Source organism: Eschrichtius robustus, chromosome 1, assembly GCF_028021215.1.
Source record: "Eschrichtius robustus isolate mEscRob2 chromosome 1, mEscRob2.pri, whole genome shotgun sequence".
Taxonomy (NCBI): domain Eukaryota; kingdom Metazoa; phylum Chordata; class Mammalia; order Artiodactyla; family Eschrichtiidae; genus Eschrichtius; species Eschrichtius robustus.
Genome location: NC_090824.1, coordinates 138,712,361 through 138,739,863, shown reverse-complemented (window position 1 = coordinate 138,739,863; position 27,503 = coordinate 138,712,361). Strand labels below are relative to the sequence as shown.

Sequence of the window (27,503 nt, the reverse complement as noted above, 5' to 3'; positions counted from 1 at the left end):
GCCTGGACCTCTGGGAATGGAACACAAAAATAACTTATAGGATTGCACTGGACACAGTGAGGATTGGAGAGAGGAAGGCATGAACCTCTCCTGGGCACCTACCTGCCTTACATACTACCTAAGTGTCACCACCTTACACCCTTTATCCCCACTTTATAAATTAGGCATCATCCTCCTTTGTACGTTGGAAAACTAATGCTCAGAGAGATTAATTGACTTACCTCCAGTTTGTAACTGGTGGGGCTAGAATGCAGACCCAGACCTGAGTCCAGAACCCTGCAGTTTCCCAGAGCATACACTGTGACAAGCTTTATAGCTTCTCAAGAAAGAGTGCACTGCAGATAGACTTTTTTGAGTCCTTGCATATCTGAATCTGTCTTTATTCTGTCTCACCCTTGGTGGATAGTTTGTCTGGGTATAAAATTCTAACTTTAAATTCATGGAATGAATGATGTCATCAAAGGAAATAAATCAGACAGAAAGCTATCAGCTTCCTGGCACTCAGTCCAGGTTGGCTAATTTGAAATAAAACAATTATATGAAATCCAAAGACTAAATATATTCAACTTCTTACTTTGTCTTTATAGGCTCTGAAAAAGATTTATTCATTAACTCAACATGTATTAATTATCTGCTATGTGCTGTGCATTTGCACACACACTATCTCATTCTGCCATCACAGTAACCCTGTGAGATAAGGATTGTAACTCTCATTTAAAGTATGAGGAAACTTGGATTCAGGATAAAAATGATTTGTCCAGGGTAATCTACTGAGTGGAAAAGCCATAGTTCAAATTCAGGTATTCTGCCTCCCAGGTTCCCTGGTCTCTGCTTTTCCTCCTACCCCTTGGCCCAGAAGCCTCTGTCTCTGTTTATAGAGAATTGGGTTCTTGCTCTTTTCTGTGAGTGACAGAATAAGGCCTCTTTGTTTTCTAGTCCAATTCCAGGATGTGTTTCAAGGGAGTATCATTTCAGATCCCAGCCTTCACTAACAACAGACTAAACCTTTACCATCAGTTGTCTTTCTCTGTGAATGTACAGAAAGGCATTTTCCAACTTAGCCTCCCTGAGTCTCCCTTTCCTCCTTGCCAAATATTGAAAACCTTTGTAAGCATTAGTTCCATAATGAATTAATGAGAGGAATTATTTTAAATTACCAAGCAATATCCAGCAACCACTATACTCCTGGGAGGCAGGGAGTAAACCAGGACCCTCTCAGTTTGAAGAATACAATGTAAACCCCAATAGGGAAATGAAAATTAAAACCACTACATACCTGTAAGAAGGTCGAAAAGAAAATATACTGGCAATACCAGGTGGTGGTGAGAATGCAAAGCTAATTTTACATCACATTGTTGGTGATGTAAAAATGACACAGCCACTCTGGAATACAGTTTGACAGATTCTTGTAAATTTAAAAATACATTTGCCATATGATCCAGCAGTCCTACTCCTAAGTATTTACCCTAGAGCTGTGGTTCTCAACCAGGGATGATTTTGCCCCCATGGGACATTTGGCAAGGTCTAGAGATATTTTGGTTGTCACAGCTGGAGGGTGGGCTGGATACTGCTAGAATCGAATGAGCAGAAGCGGGGATGTTGCTAAACCTTCTAAAATGCACAGAACAGCCCCCCAAAACAAAGAATTATATGGTCCAAAATTTCAATAGTGCCAAGATTGAGAAAATCTGCCCCAAAGAAATGAAAATGTACATTCACACAAAGTTCTATGTAAAATGTTTATAGCAGTTCTACTCATAATTGCCAAAAACTGGAAATAACTCAAATGTCCATCGATAAACAAATTGGAGTACATCAATATTATGGAATACTATTCATGAATTAAAAACAAACTATTGATACATGCAACAACTTGCATGAAAGGATAAAGTCTCAAAAAGTTATATATTGTATGTATGATGTCATTTATATGACATTATCCAAAAGGCAAAACTATAGTGATGGAGAACAGATCAGGGTTTCATTTACTTACACATGAATGTCCGACTTTCCAATATCATTTCTTGAAAAGACTATTCTTTCATCACTGAATTGCTTTTACCTTTTTCAAAAACCAATAGGCAATATTTATATGGGTTTTGAGGGGAGTTTCTCTATTATGTTCCATTGAAATATGTGTCAGTGCTTTTGACAATATCACCCTCTTGAATACTGTCACTTTATAATAAGTCTTAAAATTGGATAGCATCATTCCTCCAACTTTATTCTCTTTTTTCAATATTTCTGGTCTTTTTTTTTTCTTGCTTTCCCATACAGATTTATAGGATCACCTTATCGATATCTGAAAACTATCCTGCTAGGATTTTTATTGGTATTGCATTAAATCTATACATGAATTTGGGGAGGATTGAAATCTTTAAAATGTTGAGTCTACTTACACATCTTTTTCCATGTATTAGGGAGACACTATATGTCTCTTCATTTATTTAGATCTTCTTTGATTTGTTTCATTAGCATTTTATAATTTTCAGCATACAAGTTCCATACATGTTTTATTAGATTTATACCTGAATATTTCATTTGGAGCTATTGTAAATTGGTGTGTGTGTGTGTGTGTGTGTACATGCACATGTGTATGTGTTTTCATTTGGGTCTGCAATTATTCATTGCTAGTTATAGAAATGTGATTTGATGTTTGTTTTGACTTTGTATTCTGTGATGTTACAAAACTCATTTATCAGCTCTAAGAGGTGTTTTGTAGATTCCTTGGGATTTTCCACATAGACATTCATATCATCTATGAGTAGGGATAGTTTTATTTCTTCCTTTCCAATCTCTGTGCCTTTTATTTCTTTTTCTTGACTTATTGCACTAACTAAGATTTCTAGTATGAAGTTGAGTGGACATGGTGAGAGAGGACACCCTTCCCTGGTTACCAGTCTTAGTCAGAAATCTTTCATCAATATGATGTTTGTTTTAGGTTTTTAGTAGGTATCTTTTATCAGGTTGAGGAAGTTTCTTTCTATTCCTTTTGTCAAGAGTTTCTGTCATTAATGAAAGTTGAATTTTATCAAATACATTTCTACATCAATTAATATGATCATGTGGATTTTTTTTGTCTTTAGACCATTAATGTGGTGGGTTACATTGAATGATATTTGAATATTGAACCAGGGATTCCATTGCAGGGAATCCTTGCATTCCAGGGATTAATTCCACTTTCTCTTGGTGTACTGAACTTTTTTATTTTGTTCATTCAATTTGGCAATATTATGTTGAGGATTTTTGTATCTGTGGCCATGGAGGTTATTGGAATGTAGTTTTCTTTTTATGTACTACTGTCTTTGTCTAGTTTTGGTATCAGAGTAATGCCAGTCTCATAAAACAAGTTGGGAACTATTACCTCCTCTTCTATTTTCTAGAAGAGATTGTATAGAACTGGTAATATTTATTCTTTAAATGTTTGGTAGACTTCACTGAACCTATGAAATCATCTGCAACCAAATATTTCCTTTTCAGAAGTTTATTAACTATAAATTCAATTTCTTTAATAGTTACAGAAAACAGAAATAAGTAGGTTTGGGTAGCTTGTTGTTTTTGAGAAATTGTTCCATTTCATCTAAGTTGTTGAATTTATGTGCATAATATTGTTTGTAATTTTCCCTTTTTTAACTTTTAAATATCTTGGGGGTAATTTAGTGATATTCCCTTTCTTTTCAGACTCAGCAATTAGTGTCTTTCTCTTTTTTTTTTGGTCAGCCTTGCTTAAGTTCTATCAATTTTATTAAAGTTCTTTTAAAAGAACCAGTTTTGGCTCAATTGATTATCCCTATTGATTTTGAGATTTTAATTTAATTGGTTTCTGCTCTTACCTTTAGAGTTTCCCTCCTTCTGCTTACTTTGGGTTTATTTTGCACTGATTTTTCTACTTTGTTCAGGTGAAAGCTTATATTATTGACTTGAGATCTTTCTTTTTTGTAATATATGCATTTGGGGGCTATAAATTTCCCTCTAAGAACTGCTTAGCTGCATACAACAAATTTTGATACGTTACATTTTTATTTTCATTCTGTTTAAAATATTTTCTAATTTCCCTTGAGACTTTCTCTTTTACCACTGAATTATTTAAAAGTGTATTGTGTAATATGTTTTTGTTGTCTTTCTTTACTAATTCTAGTTTAATTGCATTATGGTCTATAATTGGTATGATTTAAATTATTTAAAATGTGTTCAGTTTTGTTAGAGAGTAAGCATATTGTCTATCTTTGTGAATATTCCACGTGCATGTTAAAAAGATGTGTATTCTGTACTTGTTAGTTGGAGTATTCTGTTGATGTCAGTTAGATCCAATCGACTGATGGTTTTGTTCAAATTTTCTATACCCTTGCTGATTTTCTGTCTACTTGTTCTTTCAGTTACCAAGAGAGAAGTTTGCAGCCCTACAATTATACTTGTGGCTGTTTCTGTTTCTCCTTTCAGTTTTGTCAGTTTTTTCTTCTAAGTATTTTGAAGTCTTATTTTTAAATCTATGTTCATTTAGGACTATTCTATCTTCTTACTGAATTTTCTCCTTTTATCATTATGTAGTATTTCTCTTTATCTGGGGCAATTTTCTTTGCTTTGAAGTCTACTTTGCCTGATATTGATAAAGTTTCTCTAGTTTTCTCTTGATTAAAATTTTCATGATCTGTAATTTTCCATCCTTTTACCTTTAACCTACCTATATCATTATATTTGAAGTGAGTTTCTTCAACACAGCAAATAGTTTTTATTGACTCTAACAATTTCTATCTTTTAACTGCTGCATTTAAACAATCTGTATTTAATGTAATGACTGACATGCTTGAATTTAGGTTTTTCATTTTATTATTTGTTCTCTTTTTCCCTTTGTGTTTTTTTGTTCCTATGTTCCCCTTTCCTTGTTTCAGTTATTTGAATTTTTTAAGATTCTATTTTAATTTAACTTTTGTGATTTTAACATCTCTTCATATAATTTTTAAGCGGTGGCTCTAGTAATTACAATATACATACTTTAAGCAATCCCTTTTGGAATTCAAGTGAAATTCAAAATCCTTGCCACAATATGGGTCCCTTATCTTCTCCTTTATGTTATAATTTTCTTATGTATTGCATCTACATACTTTAAATACCCCACCAGCCAATATAGTAATTTTAATGTGAGTCTTCAAATATATATTAAAGAACTCAAGAGGAAAAGGATAGTCTGTTAATATATATGCAGATCATGACTGTTTCTGCTGTGCTTCCTTCATTTCTGATATTCCAACATTTCTTCTGGTATCATTTTCTTTCAATCTGAACATTTTCCTTTAGTTTTTTTAGGGAGATTTGGTGGTTATGAATCCCCTCTTCTTCATCTGAGAATATGTTTATTTCACCTTTATACCTGAAGGATATTTTTACTGGATATAGAATTCTAGTTTAACATTCTTTAAAAATCTTGTTTCCCCTTCTTCTGGCTTCCAGTGGTTCCTGATGAGAAATCTACTGTCATTCGAATTATTGTTCCCCTGTTGAGAGTGTCACTTTTATCTGGCTGCTTTCAACATTTTTCCTCTGTCCTTAGGTTTCAGCAGTTTGATTTTGTTGTGTCTGGCCATGGGTTTCTTTAGATTTATCCTCTTGAGTTCTCTGAGCTTCTTAAATCGATAGGTTTGTATCTTTGCACAGTTTAGGAAGCTTTCAGTCATTATTTATTTAAATTTTTTTTTTCTTTTTAGGAGCACTGTACTCTTTCTCCTTCTGGGACCCTGATGACATGAGTATTACACCTTTGGAATTGTCTGACAAGTCACTGAAATCCTCATTTTGTCAATCTTTTCTTCTCCCTCTTCTTCAGATTGGGTCATCTGTGATCCATCTTCGGATTTACTGACCCTTTTTCTTTCTCATCTCCAATCTGCTATTGAGTCCATTCAGTGAATTTTTTCTTCCAATTGTCATATATTTAGGTTCTAAAATTTCCATCACTTATTGGAGCATTTTCATAATGACTTCTTTAAAATCTTTGTCAGATAATTCCGATATCTCCCAACTCAGAGTTGGTGTCTTTTGATTGTTCTCTTCCTTGGGCATTGAGATTTTTGTGGTTCTTCATATGTAGAGTACATTTGGATTGCTTCCTGGACATTTTGGATCTTATGAGACTCTGAGTCTTGTTTATAATCTATGAAAAATGTTGACTTTTTAATTTTATCAGGTAGGTTCATACTGTAAATTTCAACCTGCCTTCTCTGGGCTGTGGTTTTCAAAGCCTTTGCTGTCCTATTTGGCTAAGCTTCACATTATGCAGTCTGTGACCTGGGCAGGGGTCTCTTCAGTAAGTCGTCAGAGCCTTTGGTGTACTGATTAGGACAGATCCATGCATGCACAGCTCAGAGTTGGGGAGAGGGGAGTCCAGGAGTTCATAAACAACCTCATGGGATTGTTTTCTGAAGCCCTCTTTTTATAATCTTCCAGGTACTTTTTTTTTTTTAATTTATTTTTGTGGCTGTGTTGGGTCTTCGTTTCTGTGCAAGGGCTTTCTCCAGTTGCGGCAAGCGGGGGCCACTCTTCATCGTGGTGAGCGGGCCTCTCACTATCGCGGCCTCTCTTGTTGTGGAGCACAGGCTCCAGACGCACAGGCTCAGTAATTGTGGCTCACGGGCCCAGTTGCTCCGCGGCATGTGCGATCTTCCCAGACCAGGGCTCAAAACCGTGTCCCCTGCATTGGCAGGCAGATTCTCAACCACTGCGCCACCAGGGAAGCCCCCCAGGTACTTTTTGGTTCCTTGGGACTCCCTTTTCTGTCCTCCAGCCAGAATGCACCACTGTGCACATAGCTCATGCAGGGCTTGTGTATGTTTTATATTGTCTCCCCTTCAGACTGCAGTATCCTGTTGGTGCAGCCAACCCAATGCTTCTTTTTGATTCTTTTCCAAACCCTAGCTCAGTGCTGGCCACTTGGGGCTGTGTGTACCTACAGAGCCAGATCCAGGAGCAGCAGGCACGGAGCTAAGCACTTGTGCCTCCACACACCCCCAGGGGAGGCATTCCTGCCTGGAGCCCATGACGCCAGTGCCCAGACCTGAGCCATTAGCAGGCGGGGAGCAAAGGCCAGCCCTTGTGGGATGAGTGCTCACACCATTTTCCCACACAGCCTTTGACTGGGAGCTGGTGCAGGGAAGGCTGGCCTTCTTAGAGGATAAGGATTCCCTAGAGATGGGGAAGAATAGCATCATCAGGCAGGAATTAGAGCCGTGTCGTCTACTGAGCACATGTGTTATGTTATGTTCTGCGTCAAGCAGGACTGCAAAGCTGTCCTTATCATCGCCAATGACAGAAACCTGAGTTTCAGAAAATTAAGTCAGTTCCCAGCATCCCACAGCCCATAAGAGACAGAGCCAGGATCTGAACTTGGAACTGACCATAAACATAAACCCATGCTCTTATCAAGTGCAAAACAGGCATGAAAAGCAAGAATCAAGAACTTATCCTGAGATTTGTGATGAAAATAATCAATTTTGTTCTTTAACCTTTTATAAAAGAAAAGCTTACTTGCTCACCATTGGATGAGACAGGTTATGGAGGCTGAGAGGCTGTTTGAACAAAGAGAAAAAGAGGCTGAGAGAGGAGGGCCGTTTCAAGGACTCTTGGGCAGCCCCCACAGAGTGACTGACACCCCAGGCCCCTATTTCTCTTGTGTGCTGCTCATGTTGTAACTGACTTTACATAATTTCATTGCTGTGTCTACATAGTTTCATAATATGTTTGCTGCCTTTCTTTTTTATTGGACTTTTTCAGAAATAACTAGAATCCTAAATGATTACCTGATGTACAGTCTCAGAGATATGAACTTAAGTCAGTCTTTTAAGGAAAGGTGAGTGGCATGCCACTGCTGGGAGATGCCCACCCCGCAGGGTCAGGGCTTGGCCCCTGTGGAAAAGGAGGCTTTCTTACAAATATTCCTCAAGGTGCTGTGACTTTTACCAGTGAACCAAGCAGGAAGAATGTTTGTTCACCTAACGAGTTCTCACATTTGCAAATGTGGAATCCAGGTCAAATTTTTAAAGACATTGTTAATTGAAAATATGATTGAAGTCAGCTCTTCATCTGTCGGGAGCCTTCCCTGACCTTCCTGTTTAAAGCAGCCCCTTTTTACCACTGTGCTTATTAACACCTGATAGTTATTTGTTTGATCATATGTTAATTGTCTCTACTGCTTAGACCTGCATACGTGTGCACACATGAACACACACACACACACACACACACACCCCTAGCAACAGTGCTATACCCAGAGCAGATACTCAATAAACATTTGTCACACAAATGACCCCAGCTTATTCATTTTAGGCAGTGAAATGAGTCCTCACCCCCAGGCTACCCTGGCCACTGTTGAGAAGCTCCTGTCAGAGCCTGAGACCCTCTTGGTCCCCTCAAAGTGCCAGGGGTGCCACCATCCTTCCGTCCTGGATCCCCAGGCCATAGCGTTTAGCAAGGCCCCGGCAGCCTACACTGTGCCTTAGGAAATCTTTTTGCAAAGCTGCCCGTCTGGGCAGACACAGTTCCTGACTGGATACAAAGACCCACAGCAGGGCACCGGCTGGCCTCAGCCCCTGTGAGCCCCTCAGGCTGACTCTCCAGCCCCACTCTGCACCTATGTGCCAGCCCATCAAAGATGTCGTCATGGCTCCAAACCCTGCCTGGGAGAAGGGGTCAGGTCCCACCACTGGCAGAAATGCTGCCAGTGACACATGTGTCGACTGAAAAAAATGCACAACCTTAAAGTTGAGAATTATGTTTTGTTTGGCAGACAAAACTGAGGACTTAGGCCCGGGAGGCAGCCTCTCAGATTACTCTAAGGGACTGTTCTGAAGAGGTAAGGGAGGAACCATATGGGAGTTGTTGCAACAAGACCAAATAGTCAGAACATCAAAAGATTACTGTTAACTAAAGAAAACCAGACATCTCAAGTTAAGGAGTTTAGTGCTTTTCTATGTATGGGAAGATGCAAGAGTCTGGACTCACTGAAATCATTTCTTTGATATGCACCTCAGCTCTCTGGGGCCAGTATCCTGGGCTTTCTCATCCTCAGTCTCCTCAGGGTGCACCACTGGGGGTGACTGCAGTGACTGATGGTTTGATGGTGGGCGTCCTCTTCCATCCTGAGTTCCCTCAGGGCTCACCATCCAGTCAGCTGTAATGTGATAGCTTGAAGGCTGCAGCATCCTCTGTTTATGGATACAGCAGGCAACATTTTTTCATTGACATACGCATAGTGAGTGGCGTGCAGCTGTGCGAGGGGAGGAGACCCACATACTATGACGGAGGCCTCTCTGGGATGTACTGTTAAGAGGAAAATCAAGGGTCAGAATAGCCCGTGTAGTGCCCTGCCTTTCACCTAGAGGTAGGGGGAGGGTATGTGTATAGAATCTAAATATGCACGTACATTCATATTCCTATATATGTGCGCGTATGCACACACACACAAACACATATATGCTTATATTTTTTAAATTTTTATTGAAATATAGTTGATTTACAATGTTGTGTTAGTTTCAGGTGTACAGCAAAGTGATTCAGTTGTACATATATATATATTCTTTTTCAGATTCTTTTCCATTATAGGTTATTACAAGATATTGAGTATAGCTCCCTGTGCTATACAGTAGGTCCTTATTGTTTACTGATTTTATGTATAGTAGTGTAGATATGCTAATTCCAAACTCCTAATTTATCTCTTCCCCCTTCCCCCTTTGGTAACCATAAGTTTGTTTTCTATGTCTGTGGGTCTGTTTCTGTTTTGTAAATAAGTTCATTTGTATCATTTTTTTAGATTCCACACATAAGTGATATCATATGATATTTATCTTTCTCTGACTTACTTCACTTAGGACTTAATCTCTAGGTCCATCCATGTATGCTTATACGTTTGGATGGGAGGGTACACCAGAAACTGATAACTATGTCACCATAGATAATCACCATGGATAATGACTATACAATTTATCATGCAAATTGGTACATTTGGAGGAGGGAGAGCGGCCACTGGCCATTGGCGACCCATAAAGCAGGACTTTCCTAAGCAAAACAGGAGGTGTGGTCACCTCACCTTGGGGACGGGGACAGGGGAAGTGTCCTGGGGGGCCTGCACCCAAGCTGCGCCTCTGTGTGGCCGGGTGACTGCCCTTGGGCAAGACCCCACCGGCTGCCCAGACCGGCTTCCTTGTCTATGACATTGGCTCTTGCTGGGGTGGCCTCTAAGGCTGTGGCTGCCGTTTGAGCCAGGACACCCCCAAATCTGCGCTGTGCCTTTTCATTCCTGCCACTGACTTCCATGCCATCTGGACCTCACTCCCCCACTCTTGCTTCTTGGTCCCACCAGGAGGGGGGCCTGGCCCAGCCTCTGTCCAGGTCACCCCTTGTCTTCCTCAGGGGGTTTTCACTGGGTGGGTGGGGTATCCCTATGCTCCTGATTCCCCCTCCTCAGGTACACACTGAAGAAGAGGGAACAGGTGTGTTGTGGCCTAGAGCATGCGAGGAAGCTCTCAGACACGCCCAGATGTGAGGATGAAGCAGTTATATTGCGTGTTAGTCTTCTTAACAGTCAACACCAATTACTAAGTATTTTAGGGATTTTAAGTGTTTTTTCCCAGGGGCGAGATCCTATTTACAATCCCGCATCTAGCATTCGCTCAGTAAACTCACAGGAAGTGATGTGAAGCCTTGGGATGAGAAGTGGACGTTAATATTCAGGACTGGTTTTGCTGGAGCTGATTTCTACCAACGGGCTCCGTCACAGTAACTCACACGCGCAGGTCACTTTCCTAAGTGTCGTCCCAGTCATGAGCCCATTTGCCCCTCAGAGGAGCCTGAGGAGTTGTCGAGCCAATGTTCCAGCCTGCGTTCAATGAACAGGAATAGTCACTGAGGCTCTTGAAGCACAAGGGCATGCCCATGGTTTTGAAGGGAGAGCACAGAACCAGGACCCACCCCCAGTTCAAATTTGCTCCCTGCACCCTGCGAGCAAGGAGCTGGAGCAAGTAGGGAAGGACATTGGGATTCTCCAGCTACACCCAGGGTAGAGCTGGGACCCTCTCTGCAACCTCCTGGGCCACTGAGCAGAATCACAGTTGACTTTTGACTCTCATGTTCAACACCAAAACAGGAGTGAAGAAAGGTCACTCTGCTCCAGGCTCATCTCCATAACCCCCTCCCAGTTGGGCCTATACCCCCATCACTGCTGCCCATGTCTGGCCATGAGGCCTCCAGATGTATGTGGTGAAACTGCATGCTCCAGCCCTAGCACAGATCTGGGATGGATGGACAGACAGACAGGTGGGCAGGTGGATGGGTGGATGGATGGATGGATGGATGGATGGATGGACAAATGGATGGGTAGACGGGTAGATAGGTGAATTGATGGACAAATGGATGATTGGATGGATGGATATATGGGTAGATGGATGGATGGATGGGTGAATAGATAGACAAATGGATGATTGGATGGATGGATGGACAGGTGAAGAGATGGATGGTGGGTGGATGAGTGGATGGAGGGATAAAAGATGGCTGGATGGACAGATGTTACCTGGGGGCCTCTGCAGTGCCTTTCATGGTGCCAGCTTGTAGCAAGTACTCAATAAATATGTGCTGGTTTTTCAGTTTGAAATATAATGGCCCTGCTTTGAGTTTTGTATGAGCAGAAAGCCACGCCACTACAGTGGTGCCTAATACTTAGTCAGCCGTTGCACCGTGGTTGTTGTGGGCCCCATCTGCGTAGCTGGTCGGGTATTTTTCTCTTGAGTACGCAGGCTGTAAGTCTGTGTTCTGTCTTCTCCGTGCTGCTGCTTGTCTCGTTCAGCCGTACACCTGCCTGTGAGCACTCACTGTGTGACAGGGGTGAGCGAGCACCCTCTCAGAGCCCTTGACCTCACATACCCTCTGAGCTGTGGCTGGACGGATAACTACCCAGGATGTTTGGAAATGCACACCCGAGAGCATTGTGTTAGACTCGGCATGTGTGCATGTATTTAACACGCTGCACTTCCACTTCCCTTCCCTCCCTAAAATATTCAGTCCTAAACCCATAGGTTCATCAAAGCAAGGTGGGCACCTGCAGTGGGCAGAGTGGGGGGTGGCAGGACACAGAGACCAAGGCCAGGGTGTCAGAGCCAGACAGAGTGAAGAGGGCAACTCAGGGGAAGGGCAGCAGCACTGGTTGGGGGTTGTTTACATACCAGGATCAAATAAGGAAATAGCTGAAGATTGGTAGAAACCAAGTTTCTCACTTTTGGAGAAAAGAGTTACAAGTAGAATGAACTCTGGGGTGTTAGATTGGAATTGGGAGTATCAGGGGACTCAAAGTTTCAGATAGATAGATGATAGGTAGATAGATAGATAGATAATAGGTGGATGGATAGATAGATAGACAGATGACAGATGAAAATGTCTGTGTACACGTGTGGGTGTGTACACATGCATGCACACACGCGTTCCCCAGCTCTATTTACTGAGTCTAGGAGCAATGACATCAGCAATAATCATATTTTGGCTTCTAAACACCATTATCCACTATCTTAAAAAACAAAAAACAAAAAAACAGGAGAAATGGCTGAATCCAGGGCTGAAGCAGAAGAGATACAAGATAAATCTTGTTGACTGAGAAAAAAAAAAGCACAACCTAAAAGTTGAGAGTTATGTTTTATTCGATGGACAGAACTGAGGACTTGAGCCTGGGACACAGACTGTCAGGTAGCTCTGAGGGACTGCTCCAAAGAGGTAAGGAGGGGAACCAGGATACATAGGCATTTTTGTAACAAAGACCAGGTGGTCAGAACATCAAAAGATTGCTGTTAATTAAAGAAAACCAGACATCTCAAGTTAAGGAATTTAGTGATTTTCTGTGTATGGGAAGATGCAAGAGTCTGGGCTCACTGAAATCATTCCTGTCAATATGTGCCTCAGCTCTCTGGGGCCACTATCCTGTGTTTTCTCATCCTGAGTCCCCTCAGTGTGCACCATCGGGGGTGGCTGCCACAGCTGACTGCTAGATGGGGGAGGGGGGGCCATCCTGCTTCCATCCTGAGTTCCCTCAGGGCTCACCGTTGGGGCACCTGTAGTGGCTGATGGCTGCAACAGCCTTTGTTTACTGAAATGGCAGGCGGCGTTTTTAGTTCACAGCCTGGACCATCTTCTTGTGCTGGAAAGCAAGGATGGGATGTGCTCTAAAAAATGACGGGGGCTGTCACACAGACACAGATCCCATTTGAACAAGCCCCACTGACCAGGGCGGGTATCTGAGCATCAGAATAATCACATGGATGGATTATAACCCAGTGAATCAAATAGAAGCCTGGAATCCAGAGGGATATCAATAAATGTATCAAGGCTTGGTGAGGAGTGGAATATGTCTGTAGATTCCGAGTTCCTCCCCATAAAATGCTTATTAATTATGGAGAGGAAGTGAGCAGCTCTGCAAGGGGGAGCCTGGCCGATGGCCACGAGAGAGATCCACCCAACTGGATGCCACGAGAAGGATGCAGTGTAACCCAATCAGCTCTGATTGTGAGGAAACACACACCCAGACCATGGACATTCTACACAATACTGGGCCTGTGGTCTTCAAAACGACCTAGGTCTTGAACGTCAAGTACCCTGAGGAATGTTCCAGACTGAGGATGGCTAAAGAGACACCACAGCTGAATGCAGTACACCATCCAGAACTGGGGCAGATGGCACATGGTGACTGGGGTCTTTCACGGTGACAGATGCATTGTTGCATTCGTGATTAGACGAATTCCCAGTTCTGATGGTTATGTAGGAGAATATATCTGCAGGAACGTAACCCCACTCACAGGAAATGCACACGAAGTTCTGCCAGGGTGATGGGATTTCAGGCTGGCAATTTACTTTCAAATGGTTCAGAAGGAAAAAAAGTTATTTATACTCTGCAAATTTTTTGTGAGCTTTTAGGTGCTGCCAATTTTTTTTTAAGTATTAAAATAAGGTATATTGAGTCACCAAAAAAAGAACAAGAAAAAACTGTTGGTACAATAACAACAAAACTCCCCAGGTGATGATGAGGCATCCCCAAGGATTCAGAGCCTTTGTTTTAGAAGCCACGCAAGCAGTTGGCTGCAGGCTATGTACATAGAACCCTTTCCCCAGGCCAACCCACCCCAGAATTCTCAAGCAGGGCCACACTTGCTAACTCTGCCCCACCTGCTCAGAGACCGCCCTCGGTTAATTCTGGGTGCCCCGCCCCATTCGAGTGCCCAAGAGGCCCCATCAACCTCGGGGCACTGGCTTTCCCCTCTCCATGTTTCTTCCCTTTTGATTGGCCTGGTTGTTGAGAGACATCAAGGCTACAGTTCTCTGCCCATGTCCTAGAGTCATGAGTGATGCAGGTTTTGGAGCCCACTCTTTCCCTGAGCCTCGGAGAAGAGCCAGGGGATGGCTGGGGAGGGTCCGAGTGGCCTGGGTTGGGCATTCTGTCACTCCCTCCACTACCACTCAAGGCAGCCTTCTTACCACCATCTTCATTCGGGGTATCCCCTAGAAGGCCCACAGATCTTGGTAGCAGTGGACCCACTGGCCCATCAGACGTGCCCAGGCATACCTGACCCCTGAGGGTGAAGCTTCAGCCTAAGTTGCTGGATGTGAGCATGAATGCAAGGGGGAGCTTCCATCCCTCTTGCCCCAACTGCATCCTCGTCAACCCGCCCAGAGAACCAGCCCCCCATGTTGTCACACACTCTGGGCGCCTCTGCCACCAGGGAGACTGCATCTTAATGGGAGCTGGCTGCCCACGTTGCCAGGTTCTCTGCCTCGGCTTCTCTCCTGAGACCACCCAACCCAGGGTCGAGGTGGAGAGCTGGGTTCAGTGTGCTTGCCAACATCGAGTGGTGTGGAGGGGGGCCGTGGCCTCAGATGGCCGCGACGGCCAGGGTCCACGCAGGGAAGGGGCACAGGGAGGTGTATTGTCCTCCACTCCCTGTCCCGACTCGGTCCAGTGACGGGCTTGCTTTGCTGTGTCTCCAGCGTGGACAACGCCGAGGACCCCGTGTACGAGAGTCTGGAGGAGTTCCACGTTTTCGTCCTTGCCCACATATTAAGGAGGCCCATCGTCGTTGTAGCAGACACAATGCTGAGGGACTCAGGCGGGGAAGGTAAGTTTACACATAATGAAACAGATGTATTTTATTCATCACCCAGAAAGCGTAACATCCCCAGTAAGGAAGAGACAGTCCAACGTAATGGCTGAGCCTCCAGAAGGACACAGAGCCTTACTCTGCCTGGACAAAGATCTTATTATTTCTCCTCGTTTCTCCTTGACTCCACATGTTTCTTGCTCCTCCCCGTAGAGGAGGGATTACTCTTTTTTATCTTTTTTTTTTGGCCGCACCACACGGCTTGTGGGATCTTAGTTCCCCGACCAGGGATTGAACCTGGGCCCTCAGCAGTGAAAGTGCAGAGTCCTAACCACTGGACAGCCAGGGAATTCCCAGGAGAGATTACTCTTGGCTGTCCATCCACCCTGTGTGTCCACGGCAGAAGAAATGTGGCTGAGTGGGGGGGAGGATGAACCCCGAGGGCCTCCAGGCCCCACCCGCTGCCCACACCCTCCAGCAGTGCCGGCCTCATCCCAGGGCCACTTCGCCACTCAGCCACTCCAGTCCCCTCCTGCCCCTCGCATGTGTCTTAAAGAAGAAACAAGAAAGGCAGAAAACGCAAAGTCATCCGCAAGGCTGTGATGGGACCAGGGCTGGGGGAGAAGGAGGAAGGAATGGAGGGCTTCCCAGGGCCAGTACCCACTGCACTGCCCGTCACGTGCGCCCTCTCCCTCGGCCAGACCACTACCTCCCAGAGTAGACACTGCCTCCTGCTTTACAGACAAGGAGCCCGAAGCCCAGAGAGGCCACACAATGTGCCCCCACCCTCGGCTGAGGCCTTGAGGAAGCAGGGTCAACCCAGGCAGGGAGGGCTCCAGGTGTGTCCTCCCTCTAGCCTTTCTGCTGGAGCCCACAGGGCACCATGCTCTCTGAAAAGGAGGGACAGAGGAGGGGCCAGGATGGTGGACGGACCAGGAAGGTCACCCGAGTGTAAGTGCCCTGTCTCTCGTGGCTGTGGTTACCACAGAAGGCAGGGAGCTGGGAGTACCTTGGTCACTCCCAGTGACACAGGCCTGCCGGGGTCTGCAGCTCTCTGGGTGCAGAGCCTGGCCTCCCATCGGGGTCCCTGTACTCATCAGATCCCACAGAGCTGGGTCCACACTTCCTTCCCGTGCACCTGTCCTGGAGGGTGCAGCCCTCTCAAAGGCGGACCCACCCAGCCTCTCAGCGGAGAGGGGGGCAGAACCATGGTCACTGATATAGACAAAGTGAGGGTGGAGAGGAATCCTGAGCTCATCAAAGACATCCCTGACGTCGACTGTCCTTTCCTTCCACAGAAGGGCAGTGAGTCACTGAGTCTGAGGCCAAGAGGCAAGGTTCTTTGTAATTAAAAAACAGATGCTGTGTCAGGGCAGGTATTTCCAGCATTTACTGTATTTCAGTGAGGATTTACGCTTTTTCCCCCTTTTGGTAAGGAAATGAACAAGATTGTGTCTCGGTTGCTAAAGGAGCTGATCCGCATCTCTCATTTCCCATCTGACTCATGACTTGGCCCTGGAGTGCTCTCACTGAGCTTCTCAAAACCTAGAACAAATAAGCTCTCAAGCAGCACATATGTTGTTCTGTATGCAGATGCTTTCGTGAACACAGGAGAGGAATAAGTACATCCAGGAAAACACAGGTTTCTAGGTGGCCATCAGCACACGTCCTGGCTGACCATCTGGGGTGGGCGTTTTGATCACCTTGGCGGGACTCAGGGCAGCAGGCAGGCCTGGCAGGTCACAGCAGAATCCCCTCAGCCCTGCTTGTTCCTAGGGTGCAGCTTGACAGGGCACAGGGACAAACGAGCCAGGAGGACTCTGCCCAAGGAGGCAGGTGGGGCAGGGTGCCCTGGTCAGGTACAGGACTTGGGGTCTAATGGGCCTGGCCCCTGCAAGCCTGGGCTTCCTCATTCATCGGTGGCAAGCATCACCTAGCTCCCAGGGAGCCCCTGCCAAGTGGGTGGAGGCCCCTCTGCTGTGGAGTAGGTGACAGATGACAACACCCGGGGCTGCAGCCTGAGCCCGCCCTCCCTTCCCTCTGCCCTGTCACCTCCCCCAGGATGGTGAGGGATGCTGTCCACGCCCCCTCCAGCTCCACATGCCCTCACCCTTGTTTGTGTCTGCAGCATTTGCTCCGATCCCCTTCGGAGGGATTTACCTGCCCTTGGAGGTGCCTCCCAACAGATGCCACTGCTCACCTCTGGTTCTTGCCTACGACCAAGCGCATTTCTCTGCCCTTGTGTCCATGGAGCAGAGAGACCAGCAGAGAGAACAAGGTACGCCCGCCGCCACCTGACGGTGCAAGGTGGGGAAGGGGTGGGCCGGGAGGGGCAGGTGGCGGAACATGGAGCCCTCCCTGGGAAGCGCACTCAGCAATGATAGGTTTTGCCTAAAACTACCATATGCATGCAAAAAAATATCATTGAAAATAATGCCATTTGCAGCATCATGGATGGAATGGACTTAGATTATCGTTACCATAGATTATCATACTAAGAAACTTAGATTATTATACTAAGTGAAGTCAGACAAAGACAAATATCATATGATATCACTTGTATGTGGAATCTAAAAAAAATGATACAAATGAACTTATTTACAAAACAGAAACAGACTCACAGACAGAAAACAAACTTATGGTCACCAAAGGGGAAAGGGGAGGAGGGAAAAATTAGGAGTTTGGGATTAACATATACACACTATTATATATAAAATAGATGAATAACAAGGAACTACTGTATAGCACTATACTCAATATTTTCTAATAACCTCTAAGGAAAAAGAATCTGAAAAAGAATATATACATATATATGTATAACTGAATCACTTTGCTTGTACACCTGAAACTAACACAACATTGTAAATCAATTATACTTCAGTTTTTAAAAAAAGATAATAATGCCACAGACAACTTTTAATTTAAAATATGAAGAGAATTAATAATCAAGCCACCCTTAAATAACTTTCACTATGGTTCCCTTTCACATGTACGCATATATTATATGGACGTAATTCATCTCAGATGTGATTTTTAAAAGCCCGTCTACTTTGTTAGACCAACCAGACGATCAAAGTATTAAAACTCTGGACTAGTAATAAATTTACACTTAATAAATAAATAAATAGTAAAATAAAAGCCCCTCTAGTGCAGAGAGTCAGCAAATTACAGCCGACTGCCTGTTTGTAAATAAAGTTTTATCGGAACACAGTCACACTTGTTCAAAGACGTATTGTCTGTGGCTACTGCTTTTGTGCCCTAACAGCAGAGTTGAGAAGCATCCCCAGAGACTGTGTGCCTGCAAAGACTAAAATATTTACTAATGAGTGCTTTACGGAAAATGTTTGCCAGCCTCTGCTCTAAAGTAAGCTTTTGAATCAAAAGATGGATTTTTCCATTCAAGTCATTACATGGGAGTTTCCTGCCAGGAGCCATTTCAGTGCTGCAGAGAGGCTTGCCGGGCTGGGCCCACAGGCTGCGCACTGCACAACTCCAACCACCAGTCACACAGACTCATGTGGGGCCTGTCTTCAGTCAATGCATTATGTGTCTGCTGTGGAAATGGCAGGATTTTGTTTGGAATGTTAACTGCTGATGGATGTGTGACTAACTGAGCAAAGAAAGGGAAACTCTTCCTTTTCCACTTCTATGTCTGGTTAGACAGAGAACTCCCAGGATACTAAAAGAAGGAAAGACTGACCAGTTTCAGGGTCCCTGCCATAGGATGTGGTCCCAGGAAATCCTTGGTGGCTCATCCTGTGGTGATGTGAGTCCAGAAGGAGAGGGAGCAGGGCTGCAACTGGCTGTAAGGGGACCATCACGTCCTTTTCCTGTGCTATTTACAGACATCTCACTTTAGCCATAGGAAGACATGTTTCATCATTAAGGCCTGGTGCCATTTGCCTTTTCTGTTGTCTCTCTGCGTTTTGGCCAGTGAGAGCTGGCACCTCCCTCACGGCTTCCAGCTCTTCTCAAAGCTCACCGCAGCTCTTGGGAGACAGGAGGGCCCTTTCTCTGCAGCCTCACCCTATCAGCAAGTGATTGAAAAGACCAAAAGCCTTTCATTTAGAAGCCAGATGTTAGCCATGAATATTGAGAAGAAACTTAATCAGGATAGTAGGTCAGAGGCTCCTAACTGGGCAGCTCAGGACTTTGGCTTCTATAGAAGAACCGTACAGAAAAAAATGAAAAAAACTATAAAAGAAAGGTGAAATAATAAAACCATTATATAAAGGTGAAACATTTTAGAAACAATTAACATATCGAGTATAAATTTTGGAGAATTTGAATAAAATTGGCTGTGTTTCATTTAGAAATTTTAAAAAAGAGGGTCCTTCTCAGGACCAGGGATCCAGGCCAGGTGTGGGCCCTCTCATCCGGTCTCCCAGAGACTCTGTGGTCAGGGAAAGATCAAAGTCCCAGGGCTGGCATCTCCAGTTGCTGAGCAGGGCCTTCAGAGCCCGGCTCCCTCCTCACAGAGGCACTGAGCTTTCTTTCAGGCCTTCCAGATACTGCTTATGGATGCTTTGAAGGCCAATATGAAGGTGCTCTTCAATAAAAGGACAAACGTGGAGGGGCTACCGCTTAGCAAGGGAGCGTTGCAGGTGGTTTCACCTCTAAAGACTTGTTTTTCCCATAAGTGGATTCTGGTGCCAGTGTGGGTTCTGAGCGGCTGTGTCGTGGGCTCCTGCAGCTCCGCCTGCTGGCTTGCTCCTAATAGCAGTGTGGTCTCTGCCTCCACGGCCCTCACGTGACCAATGTGCAGGGCTGCACATTGACCCGTTCAGTCCTCAGGACCATCGCACAAGCAGAAGCAAAGCACATGTAAGCGGCTCCCACTGGCTGGGTAACCTCTGTGCTACATGTCAGGCCCTCACACATTGGGAAAGAATACAAATGCTCTGCAGACTTTGAGGCTTTAAGTATTGCTACCGACACATCCCCTGTGCCACCCTCACTGAGCTGGTGGGTGCTGGTAGGTGCAACCCTGCTTCCTGCTCCTCCCACTGGCCTGAAGTCCAGTGGTCCTGCATGCAGTATTTGTTTGGGGGGCCGAGGGCCCATTCAGTGAAGCACCTGTTGCATCCAGGTTTGGGGACCCAAAGATGACAGTGGCCTTGCCTTGGGGCCCTTACCACCTTGTAGGGAAGACAGGCAACCCCATCAAGCCACATACTATACAAGGCAGGATGTTTCCCAAGCAGGCACGAGCTCCATTCAGCAGGGGAGCGATTATTCTAATTGGGAAGAACAGACAGATAGACCTGAGCAGAAGTGCTGGGCTGATGCAGGGATGTTGCTGGTGGGTGGCTGGCATGTTGCTGGTGTGGCCCAGCAAGCACATGTCATAGGAGCACGACGGCATTGGGCCTGGCTGCTGCCGTGTCCTCACTGCATGGCCTGAGGGGCGCCATGTGCCCTCCCAGCCTGTCCCCTTATCTGTTGCCGGTACAATAACACCCATCTCCCTGGAAATGAATGCTTTCTCCTCCCTTTCCTCACCCTCATTCCCTCCCCCCTCCCCTGTCCTCTGCCCTTTCTCTTCCTTTCCGCCCACTCTCCCATTTGGTCTCTTTTCATTTGACACATTTAAGGACATCACCACTTAATTATGAAGTGACCACCACGGTCACTTCCACACATTGAAGTCCTCAGTCACCCCTGGGAATGACATTGCCTGTCCCAAAGCCAGGCCTGTCCCCTGATCCTTAAATGTTGCTTCAAAGATAAACCTAAAGGCCTTGACTGGCTCCCTTCCTGGCCACCATTAGTGCGCAGCATCTCCCTGAAAGGACCTGCCATGGGCAGGAGGAACAGAGCAGACATTGTCCGGGGAGCCCATCACCAGAGGAAGCCTACCCCAGGGTTCCTGTGGGGCACTGTCCTACCTTCTAGCCCGACGGTAGAGGCTGTCGGGGGCTTTCTGCAAATACCAGATCCTAGCAATTCTGCCATTGTTACCCAGTGGTTGAGGATGGTGGGGAGAAGCTGAGAAGACGTCAGGAACCTGCTCAGGGAACAGACTCAGACTCTCTTCTCAGCCTTTATGATGCCAAGAGAATGGAAGCAACCACAGGAGGCCATGATATTAGCCCCCAAAAGAAGATAGTTCAGAATAGCATTGGGTTGCAAGGGGCTCAAAGGAGAAAATGGCTGCTGCTGCTGCTTCTCTAACAGGGAGTCCTGAGGTAGGTGGTCCAGGGCTGGTGCATCAGCTCTAGACATTCTCAGGGACTCAGGCTCCAGCCTCTCCCTGCTCCACCATCCTTATCGTGTGGTTTCAGCCTTATGGTCATAGAATAGGTGCTGCAGCTCCAGGCATCACATCCATATTCCAGGCTGGACCAAATGCCTCTCTTCTTGAAACTTTGTCACTTCAGTTAGGAAGAACACCTTCCCTCAGGACTCATGCTGGCATCTTACTAAGGCTGAGCTCCATACTTGCAGTTTCCCGGCTGCAGAGCAGCCTGAGAAGCGAGTGCAGTGGAGGAAGAAGGGGGTGAGGTGGTGGGTGAGGGTTCAGTGAGCCAGCTCTGAATCAGGGAGGGGATGTGATGTTTCCAGGCAGTTCCATCTGGACTCTCCTCTTTATTTCACCAGCAATGACCACTCATCTGGGGAAGGGCAAAAGTGCAAAAATGAGTTCTTTACCAACTTGGGTCCTCATCTGGAAATAAACCACGTTGGCTGTCAGGCTCTCAATCCCCTAAAAAGCGGTGGTGCGTGAGGCTGTCAGTGCTGTGCTCCTTAGGAGAAAATCCATTCTCTTTCAACGCAGAGAGAGAAGCAGCCTTGCTCCCAGCGCCGCCCCTGTACCGTCCGTGGACGTCAGGTTCCGGGCTGCCCGGGTGAGGGTGGCGCATGCGCCATGCCGTCCTGGCCGTGGCCACGCCCCCACAGGAGGAAGAGCCGGGGTGGGGGCGGGCCTGCTGAGAGACAGACCTGGCGCAGCGCGGCTGACTTGATGGCACGTTCCTGTGCCCCCCCCCCCCCACATCTAAATGCCACCAGGAAGTTTCATGCTCAGAGGCTTTCTCTCCTAGAGCCCTGGTTCTGTGCCAGGACCCCCCCCACCCCAAAGCGGGCAGGAGCCTTCTGACCCTGCTGAACTGAGACCTCGGCCTGGCCCGGGGCTTTTCACTCCGCCTTCCAGAAAGTCTCCAGCTCTGTGCCTTCAAGCTGCGTTGCACTCTGCCCCCAGGGAGCCTGCCAGGAAGCTCTTTACTGACACTAAGGTCACCACCCCCATAGCATCCTTGCCTACGAGGACCAAGGATGCTCAGTGAGAGGAAAGGTAGTGGGAAACCATCCTCTTCCTTCCTGCCCTTCCCTGCCGTGCGGGGCTTCCATCCGTTCACAGGGCTTCCTGGTTGCAGGTTAGAGCCCCTTCGACCGCAGGTCACCAAAACCCAAGTCGACATGGCTCAGACAGGAAGAGGGCTGGTTGTCACACACACCATACTCTCAACATTGTGGGGCAGGCAGGCCCCCCGGGGCAGGTGGGGTGTTTCAGTAATGTCGGAGATGACCAGGCCCCTCCACCCGGCCTGCAGCCTCCTCACCTTCTGTTCCAGGCAAGCCCCTGCCGCCATCCCCTGCTGCAAGCAGGTCCTGTTTGCCCCCAAACTCCGGTGTCTAAGAGCATGGCCAGATCTGGGGCAGGAAGTATACGCAAAGATCCTATCGCATCTTGTCCTGGAAGAAACAAGGCATCTTCAAAGACCGCGAGGGTAGTGTCAGAAGGGCTTCTGGGCTGATGGAACAAGGCTCCCACAGGACAAGAGGGTCATCACTGGAAGAAGTAGAAACATGATGAAGTTGCTTCGGTCCATGAATTCATAATGACGCTCGGGGAAAGCCTCCCTCATCAGCTCTGCAGGAAGCTCAGGTCCACCACCTTGGAAACATAAACAGCAGGAAAGTATCAGGCGAGATCCTGCGTTTCCTCGGTGAACTAGTGACCGGACCTTTCTCTGAGTTCCGGTACCCTGGCTTGTCATGAAGGGAGAGGTGTTGGTAAGGGCTGAATTCATGTGTTGAAGAGCTAACCCCCAGGCCTCAGGCTGCGACTGTATTTGGAGATGGGGTCTTCAGAGGAGTAATTAAAATACAATGAGTTGATTAGGGTGGACCCTCATCCACTCTGACTGGTGGTCTTATAAGAAGAGGTTAGGACACAGACACACATGGAGAGCAGATTGCAGGAGGACACAGAGAAGACAGTCACCTGCAAGCCAAGGAGAGAGGCCTCAAAAAGAAACAACTCTGACACCTTGTTCTTGGACTTCCAGCCTCCAGGCTGTGAGAGAATAAATGTCTGCTATTTAAGCCCCTCACTCTGTGTTCCACTGTTATGGCCGCCCAAGCAAACCAATTCAGACAGAATGAGAATACCAGGTTATTCAAGCCCATGGGAATGAGTGAGAAACTGCCGTGTTTCTCATTATTTCTGGCTCAGTTCATCATTGTCACCTTGACCAGCGGATGCTGTGTTCAGATCCACCAGGGGCCTGGTCGGATTGTGTGAGCACCCCACCCCTCAGCAGCTCATGCGTGGGGGTCCTGGGACCTGTCATAGCTGGTGGTGGATTTTTTACAAAGTAATATTCTGTAAGCTCTGTAGATCCAGGTCCCAGCAGATGTTTGGAACGTGGTAGTCTCACAACTCCTCTCCAGGGGAAGGGGTGGTCCCACTGGGAGGTCCAGCAGAACAAACAGCAAGACGACTGTATGCATGGTCGAGAGCCCCCAAAGCCTGCTGTGGGCGCCCGCTGCTCTGAGAGCAAGGTCTGGGTCTGGGGATGAGCAGCTGGCCCGTGGTCCAGGGGACAGGCTTCGGGCGGGCTCCAGCTCTCTTGTGTACACCCGCATGGGCCTGAGCCACGGGGAGGTTCATTCAACAAGTATTCACTGTGACGGCACACTTGTGACAGTGACAGTACCGGACAGCCCACACCTGGCATGCTAAGAGCTTGGAGTTGAATTCCCTTCCTTCCCGGGGTCAGCCAGGCCTCAGGCATGGGTCTGAGTGGAGCTGAGCCTCACCAGGTGAGCTGGGCCCCAGAGGCAGCTCATAAGTGGCCATAACAAGCTCTGCTACCAGGTGCCCCATACTCACGGACTGGTGTCCTCAGACTGGAGGCCTTAGGAAGGAGGGCCGGGGGGCAGTGGGGCTCTTTGTCATGCACCTGCTGGCCCCATCGGTTCTCTTGCCTGCAGCCCTCCTTCAGTGCAGCAGACAAGAAAACAAAGTCCCAGCCTGTACCCTCAGCTCGGCTAGGAGAGAGACTAAGAAAGTACAGTAACACCAGTTTCTAGGATGGAACCGGGCATCATTCTCTGAAGCCAAGATAAGAGACTCTCAGAACACAGCTGGGCCCAGGCTCAGGACCGAGCCACCAGGCCTATGGTCTCAGAGCCTGGGGAGGAGGCAGGGGTGTGGGACACAGAGCATCAAGGTCCAGGGCACCTGCTGGTCCCCCACCGCCGAGCACAGCCGTCGCCCTGCCCCAAGCAAAGGACACCTTGTGGAGGGCGCCCCCCACCCCGGACCTCCCAGCACCCTGGGTTGGAGGCTGACAGGTACAGTCATCACAGACCCAGAGAGAACAGCTGTCTTGTTCTTGCCTCTGCGGACCGATGTTCTGGGAGCCTCAGAACGAGACAAAATGTGTTGTAGGATGTGACATGGGACTGCCTTCTTCCCGCCACTCCCTTCCTTCTGCTTGGCCCAGTGCGTCTCATCTGAATGTGTCCAAGCTCCTGGCAGCTTAAAAATTCCATAAGGTGTCCTTTAAACCTCTCGTCCTTCCCTGTGTTGAAACTATGTTGGGAAGGAACCCACTTCTCCCTTACAGCTCTTTCTGCCTCCCCCACCACCCCTCACCCGCCGCTGCTGAGGTTGGCCAGCTTCTAGGAGGAGCCCCACTGTGTCCTGCAGGCTGGGGTGCCCGTGGGGAGAAGGCAGGGCTTGCTTGCAGTGGGCAGGCTGGGGCTGGAGGGATTGGTCAGGTGTGGGCGAGCTGAGTGGGCAAGGCTTTGCCAGCGCATTTTGGGACTTTTTGTAAATAACAGTTACCCTTATTTTCGTGGTAACTTCCACAGGTGATTGATGGTCCCCTGCTTTCTCCACGGGGAGGATGTTAGTCCTTTGCCCCCAGGACACCTGGACCCTAGTTCTGCAGCTTGCAGGAAGGATCCTCCCATGCCCACAGCACGGTGCCCGTGGCCTCCCTGTGCCACGTCCTCAGATGGCTCTGCAAAACTCAGACCTGGGCTGAGTCTGCACCCCACAGTCACGCCAGTACTTGCAGGCACTTCCTGTGTGCAGGCCTGGTCTAGGTCCTTTCCAAGGGCAACACTTGACCCTCTGCATGTTCTGTGCCCACTTGACAGAGGAGGACACTGAGGAAGGAGGGCCATCCTCAGGGAATGGTCACAGCCGGTGAAGGGTCACTAGGGCAGGTTAGTAGGGTGGATGGTGCGACTTCCAAAAAGGAGACTTGGCCAAAGAGGGTGATAATCAGGGAACAGGCATCTCTCAGAGACAAGGTCCGGGAAGTGGTACCCAAGCCAAAGTTTGCTTGGGATATAATGGCAACTTACACCTGGTGACTCAGGGACCTTCAGGATGGGAGAAGGTGGGGGAGGGGTGCCTCGCTTCCTGGGAGATGTTAATACCATCTGTTTCTATTCTTTTAAAATATATATATATACATATATATATATATGTGTGTGTGTATATATATATATATGTGTGTGTGTATATATATATAAGGTAATTATTTCAATAGTTTTTCCTCCTAAATGCAAACAGCCTGAGAGCCTCTGGGGCACATCCAGGGGCCACATGGGGGTCAGGGTGCCCTCACGGTGTCCCTGTGCCTTCCCTAGGGGTTCCCGCTCAGGTGACCCAGAGAGCCGCGTTCTGCAGCCTCTAAAGAGCCAACTGGTCACAGACGGAGGAAGGGATGCTGATGTGAACAAGGGGCTTGGATAGTGATGCCCACGCAGCTGTCAGTCAGCTCTGGAGGCTGAGACCGACATCCACGGATGATCACACCAGAGTTTGTAGTTTATTTACTGGAAGCAGACTCAACACACCCAAAATGTGATATTTGAAAAAAAAAAAAAAAGTTTTTGCAAGAGCAGCCTGAAACTTTATCTCTTGCCACTTAGAAACAACACCCCACGTTTACAAAACTGAGCAATTTGGGAATTTTGTGGAGCCAAACAGAATAACCCCACACTACAGGACATGAACTCTGTCTTCAATCTGTATTTTATGCACAGCTCATAGTTAAATTAAATGCCAATCTATATTTTATGATTTCCCGAACCATATATAATGTGACATTTCATTTCCAGTCTATTTGACGACAAACTGTGCTTTTTCTTACATGATTGATTTATAATAAACAGCACCTATCTCCTATTAAGTAGAAATTGGTCTTAACAGGCTATGAATATTATTAAATATTCCATTTAAATGGATTTTATAATATAATTTTGTTAATATAGCTATCTAAAATAAAGTGATTTTTACTTAAAAATCACTTCTTTATCATATTCTAATCAAACTGGCCCATCTGTGGACCTGTCTGAATACAATAATGGAGGAATTACGTACCAACCCACCTGTTACTGGACATTATAAGAATCAGATGAGCTCATGGTAGCAAGAAGGCTTGTAGAAACCAGAAAGTGCCTAAAAAATGCAAATTCCATGCATTGTCTTTGCAATCAGCCTCCTTCCTCTTCAACCACTTTCTAGGCTTGCAGTTTGCCACTAAAAGACACACTCGGCGTGGGCGTGCAGAGCCAACTCGCCTCCCCGCATAGTCTGCAGGCAGCCTTGCTGGACCGCTCGCCCGTTCCTTTGCTGCGCCTGCTGTAGCCTCAAGTGTGGCCCCTGGAGGCGTGGGCCACACCCGCAAAGGCCCCTCACTGTTGGAGAAGAGGAGGAGTCTCTGGGGGCATCCAAACTTTTAGCTCAGACCCTGCACCCCAGGGCCTGGGGACCAGACAAGGGGTGTCATCTTTGATATTGTTGGTTCTTGACCCAAGAATATCTCGAAGGGCCCCTACATGACCAGGAGCCATGTATGGAACTTTAAGGCCGTGAGCTCTGTCCTGGGCTTGCAGGGGGACGCGAATTCAGAGAGCTGGGTCTCGCTGATCAAATGCCCAAGAGTCCGGTTGTCCACCAACACCTGCGTCACCCCAAGGACCATCAGCTCTGGAGCCTGAGACTCAGTTCCAGAGGGATGCCAGCTGCGCTCGGCTATACAGAAAGAACTGGCCAAGGGTCTTTCACTAGGAAATTGGGGCCTGGAGAGATGAGGGAGCAGGAGGCACAGACACAGGCTCCCCCAGGCCTCCCCAAGG

At 47.0% G+C, this 27,503-nt stretch overlaps 1 protein-coding gene across 2 annotated transcripts in view; it reads left to right on the top strand.

Annotated features, from left to right (window-relative positions):
* LOC137760254 (OTU domain-containing protein 7A) overlaps positions 1-27,503 on the top strand; it is a 176,492-nt gene that overhangs the window by 135,689 nt on the left and 13,300 nt on the right. For both annotated transcript variants that reach the window (XM_068537405.1, XM_068537397.1), the window contains exons 7-8: positions 15,007-15,134; positions 17,245-17,394. In XM_068537405.1, coding sequence (XP_068393506.1) covers positions 15,007-15,134; positions 17,245-17,394 — 278 coding nt within the window. The remainder of the gene's footprint in view (positions 1-15,006; positions 15,135-17,244; positions 17,395-27,503) is intronic.